The following is a 13,179-nucleotide window of genomic DNA, read 5'->3' on the forward strand; positions in this document are numbered from 1 at the left end:
TCAACGATGTACACCCACTATGGTGAGACTCGAGGGGACCATGTAACATGTTTGTCCTACTGTAGAGGAAAAGGCCGGCACATAAAGCTATGGCTGATGTTGGACAGACGTATGGATGTTGTGGTCAATTGAATTTAATATAAACAAACAAATGGGAAATTCCAAAGCAATGCTCACACGAGAAAAATATGTTGATCTAAGAACAATGACTCGGTGAGATGAAATATGACGTGAAATAAATGCCATCATCGCATCACAAAAATCGTGGATATGGTATTTGCTACGTGAAGTACGTGGTCATTTTCTAGTGTGTTTGTCGTGGCTGTTCGTAGGTCAACCATGCCTTGGATTCGATCGATACTATTCATGCTCAAGATTGATTGGCCTGATAATAATTTCAAGATTGATTTTGCTGTCCTATTTGTGTCTAATTTTCTTATCCAGTTTAACAATTGTTTTGCCTGAGTAATCACCAAAATGTATAACTATAGATTTCATATATCCTGATTTCGTTCTCTCACGATCTTATCTTATGTTAGTGATACAAAAATCAATTTCTTTATCTTTGATTTTAAGATTAAACAAAATCATGTTATATAGTTTTATACTTTCTGTACTATGAAATCAAAATAATATTACCTGATGGAAGTATGGCACTCATCATATTAAATATCGTCTTTCATCAGACATGAAGTGCGAACTCGATCTTCCCAAAATAGAGGCGTTAATATAGGACAATCTGACTTATCTCAATCGAGAAGAAGGATGTTGATATAGTGAAACTGATGTAAGAGATGCCGACGTAGATATGATCGATGCATATCTCCCCTTGCCACTTACTGTTGGAAAGCTTAAGAAAAGAAATCCATAGAGACAAGGTGATGGGTAGAGGAAGACAACACAGTCAAGATGAGCTTATACCTCATACATACCAATTAGTGCTACATACGGTAAATAAATAGTCTTGCTTAATTCCTCGAAACACATCCAATGGTGACAGACATGTTAATGCATTAACTTTTGCATGGGTGTATGTGCTGTAACTGAGAGTTTGCAATGTATTGCTTTTCTGATCACGTTCAGACTAACATGATCCAATTATCTCAGCTCACTTATAACACCATGCGCTAGAAGAACGAACCCAAAGCATGTCGGAAGCCACAGGTCTTCGGGAGTGAGTTTACTTGCAAGTTATTGGATGAAGAAGACCCAAAGCATTGATGCCACTTGTCTTTCGCTAGAGTGAGTTTACTTGGTCAGAAGTGCGTGGAAGAAGAACCACCAAAGCCAGCCATTGAAGTGAGAGAGTCACACACATATAATTCACTGTAGTGAGCACGAGTGTGAGGAATTGATGAGTGGTAAAAGACAAGATTCCCGTCCATTTGGTTCCCTCACTAATGATATTAATGGCCAATTAATGATCTGCCGTGACCAGTACTTTTCCTACCCCTCCTCTCATTTGGGTTGACTCTAGCAATGATTTTTCATCGAGTTTTATGAAGCGATTCACATATAGTAGTTTCCATTTCAGATTTTTATTTTTATTTTTCATTTGGATTATAAAAAGAACAGATTTTGTTTCTTTCTGAAAAGATTGTTAAGCCATAATTGAATTGTTTTTTTGTTAGATATAATAAATTCGAAAAATAAAAAGTACAATAACAACAATGTCTAAACTATTTAGGGTTGGATAGATGATTTTATTTTTGTTATGGAGCTCTCTAGAAAGTAATATTCTTATTTAAAATCTTCTTAAGGCTCATTCTACCTCTTCTCATACTACTGCAAAATTAATTATTTTATCTTATTTAATTACCTTATATCCATTTTTATCATCTATTGGAGCTATATCTAATTATTTACGAATGAAAATATTTTTTATCCTTTATGCTAACTTAAGATATTCACATCAATTTTCTCATCGGAGTGACATAATATTTTTATATATGTTATTTTTTAAGTATCCATTACTTATATTCATAAAGCATCACTCATCTAATATTTATTTTATAATTTTTTTTATCATTCAACGCTAGTTTTCTAGATATATAGTAACATATTTACAATTTATCTATTTTTCTATCAAACAAATGATAAGAAATAATTTTGGACAAAAACATGAGAAGTTGATAACACAAAGTTGCTATTGCAGCTATATATGCTCATCGCTTGAGTTACGATGCATAATAGAATATATTTGAAATATGAATCGTAATATTTTTTTTCATGTCGCATTTGACTTGGATACCATCTCAGGACATTGAAAATACTCAAATGTTGATGTTATCTCAGGACAACATTAGTATTTCAGCATTTGTGCGACGCTAATATATATATATATATATATATATATATATATATATATATATATATATATATATATATTAATTTGAAAGTATCTTATAACTTTATCTAAAATTATAAGGTTATCAAAATGATTTAGTGAAAAAATAATATAATTTATATTATATATAATATAAAAAATTATTTATTTATTTATTTTTAGATGTTATTTTTATATTTATTATAAGATTATATATGTTATTTACTTATCAATTCAAATAAAAAATATATTTAATTTAAATAGATATTTAAAATATTAGAAGGGAAAATTTATCATAAAATATTTATATTTGAAATACAATTTTCTACACTTACGTCAAATTTCTTTCTCCAACTACATATTAAAAATATAAATATATTTTTAAATATACCAATTATGATAGGATAATCATCACTCAATATATACTTGAGAGTTAAGAGTGTCAATTTGCAAATGGCATTTGTAATGGTTTCATGTCCTCTTTTAAAATGAATTTCTCAGTGGTTCCCTCAATCTACATTGAGGTCAATTTGTGTGTTCTTATTTAAGGTCATCAGTGTGTTTCTGATGTGTATAGTTGATTGAATAGGTTATATTTAGTAGTAACATGATGCACATGAGATTGAGATCCTTGGATTCTCTGTGTCTCTAGTTGTACCTGTAGGTCCCTTGTCAAGTGTAGCTAGATTCAATTACTGAGCCTATATAGTTGTTTGAGGATGGACCACTGTGTAGTTCTCTCCACACTTACCCAAGTTAGGAAAAAGATGTATTATAACCCTTTAGTAAGAGTGGCATTTACTTGTCACCAAACTTTGTTTTGATGGAGAAATTTGTACATGTTCAGATTGTTTCTTGCATTATATTAATGTCAATGTTAGCTACCACTTGGGAAATATTCATCAGGAATTATTGGGAATGACAACTTGTGATGGCAGTCATCACTTGGAGGAGTTGACCTTGTTCTTGAAGGACAAAGAATGGTCCATTATCTTCATTTTTTCATATATGCCTCTTGTTCCATCTTATGCATGTGTTTTTTTGGATGAATGATTATACCGACACATTAATGCAATCAATTGCCTTTGTTGCATTAATCCAAACTGGCTTTGCCAACGTAACACAGTGTGGATTACAAGTTAATTTTATGCACAGTAATTGGCTAGAATTTTGCCATATATGTAATTTTGCACAGTAGATTTGACAGTGTGATGTATATATCCTTTCTCACATTAGCTCTTATGTATGTCTCTGCAGGGAATTTTTAATCGAATTTATTACTTTATTAGTGTGTGATTGTGTTAACGCGTTTATGTGATCCACCAGGATGGCAAATGCAGTTTATGTGATCCAAAGGAAGAGGGAATTCACTTTTATCATGGAACTGCAAACAAATGGCCGCTTTCTACAAGAGAATGGGACGAGAGCTTTCCATTCCGACGCAGGCATATAACTCGCAGGACTCCTAATTAAGCCCACTGTGTGTGGCTCTGCCTCCCTTCAACAGCAGCAGCAGCAGCAGCAGCAGGACTGCCATTGCATGTACCAGCCTGAGACACAACCAGAACCGTCAGATTGGACCAGATCACAATCACAACCCTTTCTCCCGGTCCCCGTGATGCGTTTACATGCCCCTCCTCCCCCCACCCATAATTGCTGGCCTTGAGAGGGGACCCATCTCTGAGGGTGACAACTGAGGGTTGAGCAGTGCTCTCCTTGCAGGGTGGGGGCAGCTCGGTGGTGTTGCTGTACCCATGCATGAGATGGGAGAAGAGATATAGTGTGGACCAGTAAGTTGTGGAGTTTTCTCTACTGGTAGATGAGGACTACAGATATGCAGCATGCATGCATGCAAGTAGGTGGGTGCCACTTGGAGTGTCCCCAACCTTGGTCTCCTATGTCGCTAGATAAACCCATGATAGCTCTCCTAGACTCCTACATCATCGTCCTCCTCCTGCGGCAAGGTGCGTCTGTCATGGGTTAATGTGAACGGAAAAGAGAAAGAGACGCAGGTGGGGATGGATGGGCTTAAAGATAAAGGCTGGGGTGGTGGGGGACCTTCCTCCTATCTAGCTTACTCATTCCTCCACCCCCCCCCTCTGTTGTTATTTATTCAGATGACCCCTTCTTGCCTCGTGTATTCGTAGCAGCATTCGCCTGTGGATGCATGTATTCCTACAGGAGCAACAGCCGCTGCACAGGAAGGAAGGAAAGAGACTATCGTCTTGGTTGAAACAGGGTGGGGGAAGCAAAGCTGGCAGGCGAGAAACCCCAAAATCATTGCTGCATGCCCGGAGGAAGCCCGGGCGTGACGTGCATGCAGTATCCGACCCCGCTTCCCTGCGAACCTGAGAAATACCGTTGAGTTCTCACTGTGTGGTCGCTTTCTTCTCTCATGTAAGAGAGAGAGAGATAGAACGGTAAACGAAGAGAGATAGGAGTTTTACTGCGGATATATATATGAAGAGGGCAGACCTCTCGCTGGATGACATCTTCGGAAGCAGGCAAAAGGCTGCAGCTTCTGCAAGCTGTGGCTGTTGGGCTCTTATCATCCAGTGAAGGCACGAGTCCACAGTAATCCTTGTCACTTTCTGCATCCCTACTTCTTGCCACCTCTAACGAGTCGGCTGGACCAGAAATCGCACACTTCACTGGGCAAATTGTGCACCCACTTTCTGTTCATTCACCATTAACAAGGAGTCGACCCATTGGGCCGATGAGTTGTGCACGTATCACGTAGCTTTGATCTCCCGGGCCGGGTCGATTTCGCCTGTCCCAAATAAGTTTTGAGATCATGTATCATGATTTAAGTCAATCCTGAGAAATATTTTACAAAGGTCTTCAAGATTCGAGTCTTTTGATCATTAATAGGCATCCTGAGTGGTTGCCGTCGTGATCTTTATCATTGTAGGGATTGCAAGGACTCGTATTGTCCAAAACTCAAACCCATCTCTTCCTTTGGGTTTTAAGTGATCAAGAACAATTGTAAGATTCGACGAAGAACAACTGCTTTAAGTGATCCAATCGGCGGAGTCCGGGTGGAAAAATCAGCTTCTAAGCACACAGAACCGTACCCCTCTTTTATTTCGCTTTTAATTTTCTCGGGGTCCACAGATTTGGAATCCCTCTAGAGAGGTCGATATGGGTAAGCGTTGCCGAGCCCGACGCACGCTCTCCCGATCCCATCTCAACCTTGATTCATTCCCCGCCTCCGCATCACGACCGTCCATTTCGGACGATGAAGGGTAAATATAAGAGACCGCGAAACCGCCACCTTGAAACGCCACGTGCATCCTCCACAGTACCTGGTTACCTATCCTATATTCTTTTCCTACAAGGCAATGGCTACCCCGATTCGTACCTCCCTTGCTATTGAGGGAGGAGGCGAATGGACCCCGCAACTGGCATGGGTGCAGATTTGGTAACGGGGTGCTCGTTCGGTAGCGGTTCTTAGTTGTCCTCCTTTCTCCGTCTCCAATTCCTGGGGGCAGTAGCACGCTGGAAGCATGTCGGCGCGGTGCAGAAGGTAGACCCTTACCCTTCATCCGTCCGCGTCGATTCTTTTATCCTATCCATTCGATCAATCCATATATATATGGATGACGGCATTCATCAATCGATCCAACCACGGTGGTCAGAACAATTTCCAGAGTGTTCGAAGTAGAAGTATTAGAGACCTTCGGCCGTCGATCCCGCACTCCGATCCAAGAAAAAGAGAAGAGATGATACTGGTCGCAGTTGTAGCGGAGCTGCTGGAGAAGTACACCGCGTTGGTGTCCCACGCGCTGGAGCAGCTGGTCCACGACGCCCCCTTCCCCTGGCGCGTCCGCCTCCTCATCTTGCGCAACCTCCCCTTCGCCTCTCCGCCGCCCCCACTCCCGCCGCCTCCCCACGCCCTGCGGGTCCGCTCCCGCGCCGCCCCCGTCGCCGCCCGGTGATCCGAGGGGTTCTTCCCTGTACATAAGCCTCCGTCCTTCTCACTGGTGGAATTTTGCCCCATCCTTTTCCTTCATTGCAATTGAGTGTCTCGAAATCATGAACAGATCTTCGGTTGTCTACTTCCTCCTCGCTCTCGGACTTCTTTTTCTGATGTTCTAATGTTCTATTGGTTTGGAAACTTATACCAGAGGGATCATATGTCCAATCTCATTCGATGGGAGCAAATTCTTCATGTTCTTTCTCCAATTAGGGTTTTTGAGGTCCTTGGCAGGGAAAAACCCTAGTCCCTTGTGCGAGGACAGTGATAGCTTTTGGTGGAACGAACGGTTCTTGCAGAAGAAATGATTCGTCTCCCAACGGCGGTGCGACAAAGACAGCACCGCGTCAGGGAGTTGCCCTGCGTGTAAAATGGCGACTATTTCCATTCCCAGGTAAAAGAGTAAAAATGATGTTTTGGATAGTCATATCTCATGCCGAGTATGATTTCAAGTTCGTGTCACTCCACAGCTTTTAGCTGCTTTGGAATCAGATTCAAAGCCTCCTGTTGCTTCCACCAGCTTTCTTCAACCCAAGAAACAAAGACAGCTACAATGACGTGATTGACCTAAGAACGAAGCTATCTTATTATTGTTCTATCCATAGCACTTCCACGCCTTAGTGATCGATTCGACCCATCAATCAATTAAAGTTCAGATTAAGTGGATGTCACCAAATATATCCGTTCATATGACTTCGGCGAGGTGTATGGATAAATTATAATTTCCTGATTGCTACGTGACGGCCTGCAGGAATGGATAAGGACTCGATTTCCAGTACATTCACGTTTCCCTCGTCAGGTCCAAAGTGCTGTGTTAGTATAAGAAGCCGTCCGCTTTCCTCGCCCTTCCCCTTCTCTTCCTCGACACATCCCCCCATTCGCCTCCGACTCCAGGCGGGAGATTCCGCAATGGGTACGATGACAAGATCGCTCTTGGGGCTCAAAACCCTCCCCTCGTTCGCCCCTCTGAATTGTGGGCCTGCTTCGAGGAACGCGGTCTCTTCTCCCGGTATGTAATTGATTCGTCGATTCTTTGGCGGTGTCGGTTCTTGGTGGATAATCCTGGCTTTGCTTTGCCTCTTGTTGCGCTGATTGTTCAGTTTTGATAGTCGCTGGTTGTCGGAGCAACAGCCAGGTCGATCGGATCCTGAGGTTCCGCTGCCCCAGGCCTGGGATTCTGATCAGGACGCGGCCGACGGTGCAAAGGGACACCGTCGCGAGATCGGCGATCGCTGCTTCTGGTCCCGCTGATGCCGCTGCAACCTCCGTAACCGGTTCTGGTAGGAGAAAGATCGTAACTTAAGGTTTCTGTTTATGCTTGTGCGTTTTATGTGACTTGATTGTTCTAGAGACCTAGTGGAAAAGATAGGTTTGATTCTTTATGGTCATTGAGATATCGTTTGTGATGCGAATTGATTATGGGTTTGATGCCATGGAATGCTGACCAGTTGTTGCCTTTTATTTCATTTGCTTTTCTTGAATCATCTTGACTACATGTTGTCATTGAAACATAAAAAAGAAACGAAAATTTCACTCAGTGCATTTTGAGATAATCAATTTATATGTTTGATACCAATAGCTTTTTGACCAGTTACTGATTCTAATAAACTTTATTTCTTAATCATCTTATTTCCCGATTATATGTTTTAAATAAAGATACTGAAGGAAAAAAAAGTAATTTGTTGAACTTTTCTAAGAGAAGAACAAATAGTTTTGACACGATGCAATGAAGACCACTGCAAGCGGATTCATTCATCTCAATTATGTATTATACGAGAAAATTCATTGTTAAATTTGCAATAGTTTAGTTTCTCACGCATGGTTAGGTCTGCTGTTGATCAGAATTTCAAATGGTGCCAAGAATCAGGGGGATTTGCTTTTACTCTGTCACGGCTGTGGCTGCGATCTTTCTGTTTGCTGTAATGGTGGTGGTGCACCCGTTTGTGGTCCTGTTTGATAGGTATCGACGCCGGGCTCATCACTTGATTGCAAAGATTTGGGCAACAATGACTATCGTCCCTTTCTATAAATTTGAGTTCGAGGGAATGGAAAATTTGCCGCCTCAGGGCACCCCAGTTGTTTATGTCTCCAACCACCAGAGCTTCCTGGACATATACACCCTTCTGACGCTAGGGAGGAGCTTCAAGTTCATAAGCAAGAGAAGCATTTTTCTGTTTCCGATCATTGGGTGGGCAATGTTCCTCATGGGTGTAATACCTCTTCGCAGAATGGATAGCAGGAGTCGGTTGGTAATGGTTTTTTCCTGAATTTTTTAATGTTTCCAGAGTTGTTCTTTATTAAAAGGTTTAGTTTCTGTTAGATGCATCAAATTAGTGTTTTCCAGTATATAATTCATCTAAGATTTTAAATTGAGTTTTAATTGGTTATTATGAATACTGTGAAAATTAATGATAGGTTGCTGTTATATTTTTCTAACTGGTTTTGATTCCTAGATATCTTTTCACCTTTATGATACTCTTCTTGTTTGTGTTTCCATGGGGACAGGAGATATTATAATTGTTCTGGTTTCTATTAGCACTTGTGAGATTTAAAAGAAACAGTGGAAGGGTGTTTTGTACACAGAATTCCAGTTTGTTGGTTCTCCCCCTTAGCATTGTATTTTTCTGTGCATTTTATTTAATGTTGTCACTGGCTGCAGGATTGTTTCAAGCGATGTATGGAATTTGTGAAGAAAGGGGCATCTGTTTTTTTCTTTCCAGAGGGAACAAGAAGTAAAGATGGAATGCTGGGTGCTTTCAAGGTGATATTTTTATGCTCCATCTGTAGTTGAATGTGATCAAGTAGGAGTTTCTACAATGAGTTATCTTAATTAATGATTTTGTAGAAAGGGGCATTTAGTGTTGCTGCAAAGGCTGGTGTACCTGTTGTGCCCATAACCCTTATTGGAACTGGCAAGATTATGCCTCCTGGAAAGGAGGGCATATTAAACTCAGGTTCAGTGAAAGTTGTAATACACAAAACTTTGGATGGAAAAGATGCAGACAAACTATGCAATGAAGCTAGAGATGCAATAGCTCGAACACTTTTGCTTCATGGCTACGGAGTACATTAAAATGAGTAGCTGGATATTGCTCAATTTCAGACATCTCATGTCGATGGTTGCAATTGGTTGAACTTTTATTCAGGTATATTTTCAAATCTTCTCTTGGTTATATAGGAAAATTCTTAAAGGATTACATGTTTATATTGCTTAGACAAGTAAAGGCAGACATTGAAGTTTACAACTGAACACAAACATATAATCCGTTTGTAAGTTTGTCTCCTTTACTCCCTTTGTTTTAAACGGAATCTCATCTTCCATGATTCCAGGTAAAGCTGTCAGCCTTCAATTGGTTGCTTAATTGATCGAGTTGAAAGTTTGTTTTGAAATTTTCTTGATGCATCAGACATCTGATTTATTGTGTCTTGCCTCTTGCACCATTATATGTGGACAAGGTTGGGTACCATCCATGAGTTTGTGAGCAACGGTTGAATGATCCAAATAAGAAACCAGGTCAAAACATTATTCTTTGCCATTAGAACAGTATCATTGGTGCACTGAGAAGCGGATTCGAGGATAAGAATGGATTTGTAGCTTTTAAGCAATTTTTTGAGGCAAACAGGTTAGAAATAGATTGATACATAATATAGCTGAATGTTGACCAGATTGATACATAATATTGCTGAATGTTGACACAATATCCAACCTGAATCTGCATTCTTGATCAGAATCATGCCCAAGTTCTTTGCAATTGAACCTTGTCAACATCAGATATAAATGAGGTTGTAGCTATTGGTTCTAATATATGGAGGAAGCGATCCTCAGAGCACGACTTGGTTGTTGGAGACTTGAAGACAACTGCCGACAATTGAAATTATTGATAAGTATCTAGCTTGGAATCAGGTGCACTTGCAGGGTGCAATTGAGGCCCTGCGTTGGGATTTAACTTGTCAGTGGGACATGATGATGAGTTGAAGATTGAAATGGAGAGACTGATCAGGTGGCTGGTTTGATAGAAAGATTAACCCGTATGGGCAGGGTGACCCATGGAGGCATCCACATAGCACTAGAAATGGGCTGCCAGTTACTGTTCTTCAGGTGTTATCTAACTATACTAAATAAGCATGTTTAGATTATGTGAATCGTGGTTGTCTTTATTGTGTCTCTTTCTGACTATGTACACTCAGTTGCAAGATAATTCTATAACTGGTGTTACCATACCTTTGTGGTTCTAACATTGCTGAACAAGTATCTTTTGATGTTGGGCAATGTCATTTGGTGTCATATTTCATTGGTTATACTTCTTAGTTGCAAGAATATTGTTCACTGTCACCATGTCTAGTTAACCTTTACGGAGCAATTAGTTTTATATTTATGATACTGTTAGATATGTTGCTGCACTCTGAGCATTATTTTCAAGCTTTATCGATAAGCTTTATATCTTACAATTATAATTTGAATCTTACACAACATTTCTTGACACATATGGGTCAAAACTTCAAAGACAAGGAATTTCATCTCAGTAACATCGAATTCATGTCCTAGGGTAAACCCCGTTATTGTTTAATATTTAATATCCAGCTGCAAAAGATAAATTTAAGTTCAGTAGTATCTTGTGAGAAATTATACTACCATGTTCGTTACATGATGTAAATTTAAGTTCAGTAGGATAATTTAAATTTCTTACATGATCTAAATTCCTTTCATTCTTGTCTTGCACTGTCTTTTACAGCTTTTCTACTTACCAGAGGAGTTTATCATAAAAATTCTGTATATATCATCATATTAGCGCAAGACTGTTTTAAGTTTGACCTGATAATGTATGTTAAAGTGAAAAAAAAAAAAATCTGAAACGTGTATCACTTTTACCTAGACCCTAGAAGTGGATGTCAAATATCATAAGTGTCGAAAAATTTCACACATCAATGGTGAACCATTTAGATTTAGGAACCTAGCCATCTTCATATCATGCATGTGTACACAAACTAGTGGCACTTAGAATATTGTAGAATACAAAATGCTGCAGCAAAGAATTGAAGAGCATAAGTCATGTTACATAGTGAAGTATTTATTTGGGTTACAATAGAGGCTAATGCCAACAGAGACCACCTGAGGCATCTCAGGTGTCTTCTGATGTTCCTTGTTGTGGTTAATAGGGGATGTGAAAAGATTCCCTAAAAATGCTGCATTGGTTTAAGACTAATATGATCATACTTTGAAATTCTTTGAACTCATTGTCCATGCTTGATATATACTGCATTTTTGTAGTTCTGCTCATGGCTTTCTGAATGTCAGGACAAGGATCCTCTGACTTGATACAAGGAGCATAAGCAAACTACACAAGCATGATTTGAAAACATGATATGGCTAATAGAAGCACTACCTTTTATAGAGGCCGGGAGGGAGGACTTCTAGTTTAATACAGAATTTTGATGAGTGAAGATGGTATCAGAATAAGAAGCAAAAGGTACTCTTTGTTTCTGAGTTCTTTTTTGCTCTGATAAAATTCTGAGACCCTTCTATAAACACTGTTGCAAAGTCTTCATATCTGTAAACATCGATGGCGTGAAAGGTTTATGAATACGAGTGGTTCCGAATCCTAAAGGTTATATACAGAAATTTATTCGTCTGCGGATCCTGACTCAACGTAAATTATTTTGTTGTCCACAGCTCTCTCATCATAGGAAGCTATACAGGCTCTCGAAGGTTTGCTGCTTTGCATGTGAAATCTCAAAGTCCTGCCATGATCATGTAGACATTAACAAGAAAGAAGCTGTAGTAGATTACAGCAACATACATTTCTTGAAAGAAGGAAAGGGATTTAAATGACAAAGATACAGAGGAAAACAGGCATGTCAATCCAGAACACATCGCCAAAGACCCAAGGAACGATAACATCAGCTAGTCTTTGCCTTTGGAACTTCAATGGTTATCTTGAACCAAGGAATCCACACGGACGTCGTCCTCTGGTACTCTCTGAAGGCCTCAGCCCTGTAATCCTTCTTCAGCATTAGCCGCTCTACCAGCCCCGTGACATACGCCAAGCACAAGCTATGGGCCGATGAGAATCCACCCTTGCACATTCCATGCGAACAGAAACAGAGACCACCACCAGAGCTGTTCCCCCAAGTGGTTGGGGTGGCAAGAGTCCCTCCATAGTCCCTCCTCAAGGTTTGGCACCAAGGGTGCACCATGTCTGCTTAATGTTTCGTTCCTGCTGACGAACTCCTAGAGTTCTGTATCCGCGGAGTATGCGATGACTTTTCCGCTTATGCAGGAGATTGTGGCGAAGGAGTCCCAGAGATTTCAAGGTTTGTCACTCGAGTGAATCGCATACATTGGCAGGCATATGCCAATCAAGAACACGTGCCGTATCAAAATCTTATTAGGACCTGTATTAGAAAGATTCACAGCCGCATTTTCTCGAACAGATGATGGGCACAAAAAGATAGGGGAGGAGGGCTTCGAATTCTCTCACCTGCTGGGGGAGGTAGATGGCAAATAAGGAGATCCACTACCGGGGCCAGCCGTACTCCATCCTCATCTTGTCCTCCCTCGTCCCTCACTGTCACATTTCCCTCCGAAAATAGTTGATGTTCCATGCCCAAATAAGCATGGTCGTCATCGCCAACCTTGTTGTGTCCGCCTTAGCTAGCATATGATAGATTGTGTATTATCTATCATTGATTAATTGATTGATTGATTGATTATGTATTATCTATCATTTGTCTCTTTCCCAAAGACGTACTTCATGACTCTTGTAAGTGGGGTCCAATATGCAATATCTAGTTTATTTATCCCGCACAACTCATACCTCTTGAATTCATTATCGACTTAGTAGATGCAAGAGTCAGCTTCTCGACCTGTATGCCTCAG

At 40.1% G+C, this 13,179-nt stretch overlaps 1 protein-coding gene across 8 annotated transcripts; it reads left to right on the forward strand.

Moving 5' to 3' along the window:
* Positions 1-6,259: 6,259 nt before the first annotated feature.
* Positions 6,260-13,038, forward strand: LOC135673659 (1-acyl-sn-glycerol-3-phosphate acyltransferase BAT2, chloroplastic-like). 8 transcript variants are annotated; one of them, XM_065182793.1, is made up of 9 exons: positions 6,260-6,696; positions 6,773-7,311; positions 7,403-7,582; positions 8,145-8,551; positions 8,962-9,063; positions 9,148-9,448; positions 9,633-11,770; positions 11,974-12,474; positions 12,581-13,038. In XM_065182793.1, exons 2-6 carry the CDS (start codon positions 7,056-7,058, stop codon positions 9,373-9,375), a joined length of 1,173 nt encoding a protein of 390 aa, XP_065038865.1. In that variant the 5' UTR covers positions 6,260-6,696; positions 6,773-7,055; the 3' UTR covers positions 9,376-9,448; positions 9,633-11,770; positions 11,974-12,474; positions 12,581-13,038. The 8 variants fall into 8 exon arrangements, with proteins under 8 accessions (XP_065038865.1, XP_065038863.1, XP_065038866.1 ...); XM_065182791.1 differs by having other exon boundaries at positions 9,633-10,401; positions 11,599-11,770; positions 11,974-13,038; XM_065182794.1 differs by having other exon boundaries at positions 9,633-9,925; positions 10,032-11,770; positions 11,974-13,038.
* The last annotated feature ends 141 nt before the right edge of the window (positions 13,039-13,179 follow it).

The sequence above is a fragment of the Musa acuminata genome, chromosome BXJ1-5 (genome assembly GCF_036884655.1).
Source record: "Musa acuminata AAA Group cultivar baxijiao chromosome BXJ1-5, Cavendish_Baxijiao_AAA, whole genome shotgun sequence".
Taxonomy (NCBI): Eukaryota; Viridiplantae; Streptophyta; class Magnoliopsida; order Zingiberales; family Musaceae; genus Musa; species Musa acuminata.

Excerpts from the sequence above, each read along its gene's own strand:
- LOC135673659 (XM_065182793.1), top strand. The coding sequence starts at position 7,056 with ATGGATAAGGACTCGATTTCCAGTACATTCACGTTTCCCTCGTCAGGT. Across the intron at positions 7,583-8,144 it reads AACCTCCGTAACCGGTTCTG|AATTTCAAATGGTGCCAAGA; the intron begins GTAGGAGAAAGA and ends GCTGTTGATCAG. Across the intron at positions 8,552-8,961 it reads TGGATAGCAGGAGTCGGTTG|GATTGTTTCAAGCGATGTAT; the intron begins GTAATGGTTTTT and ends CACTGGCTGCAG.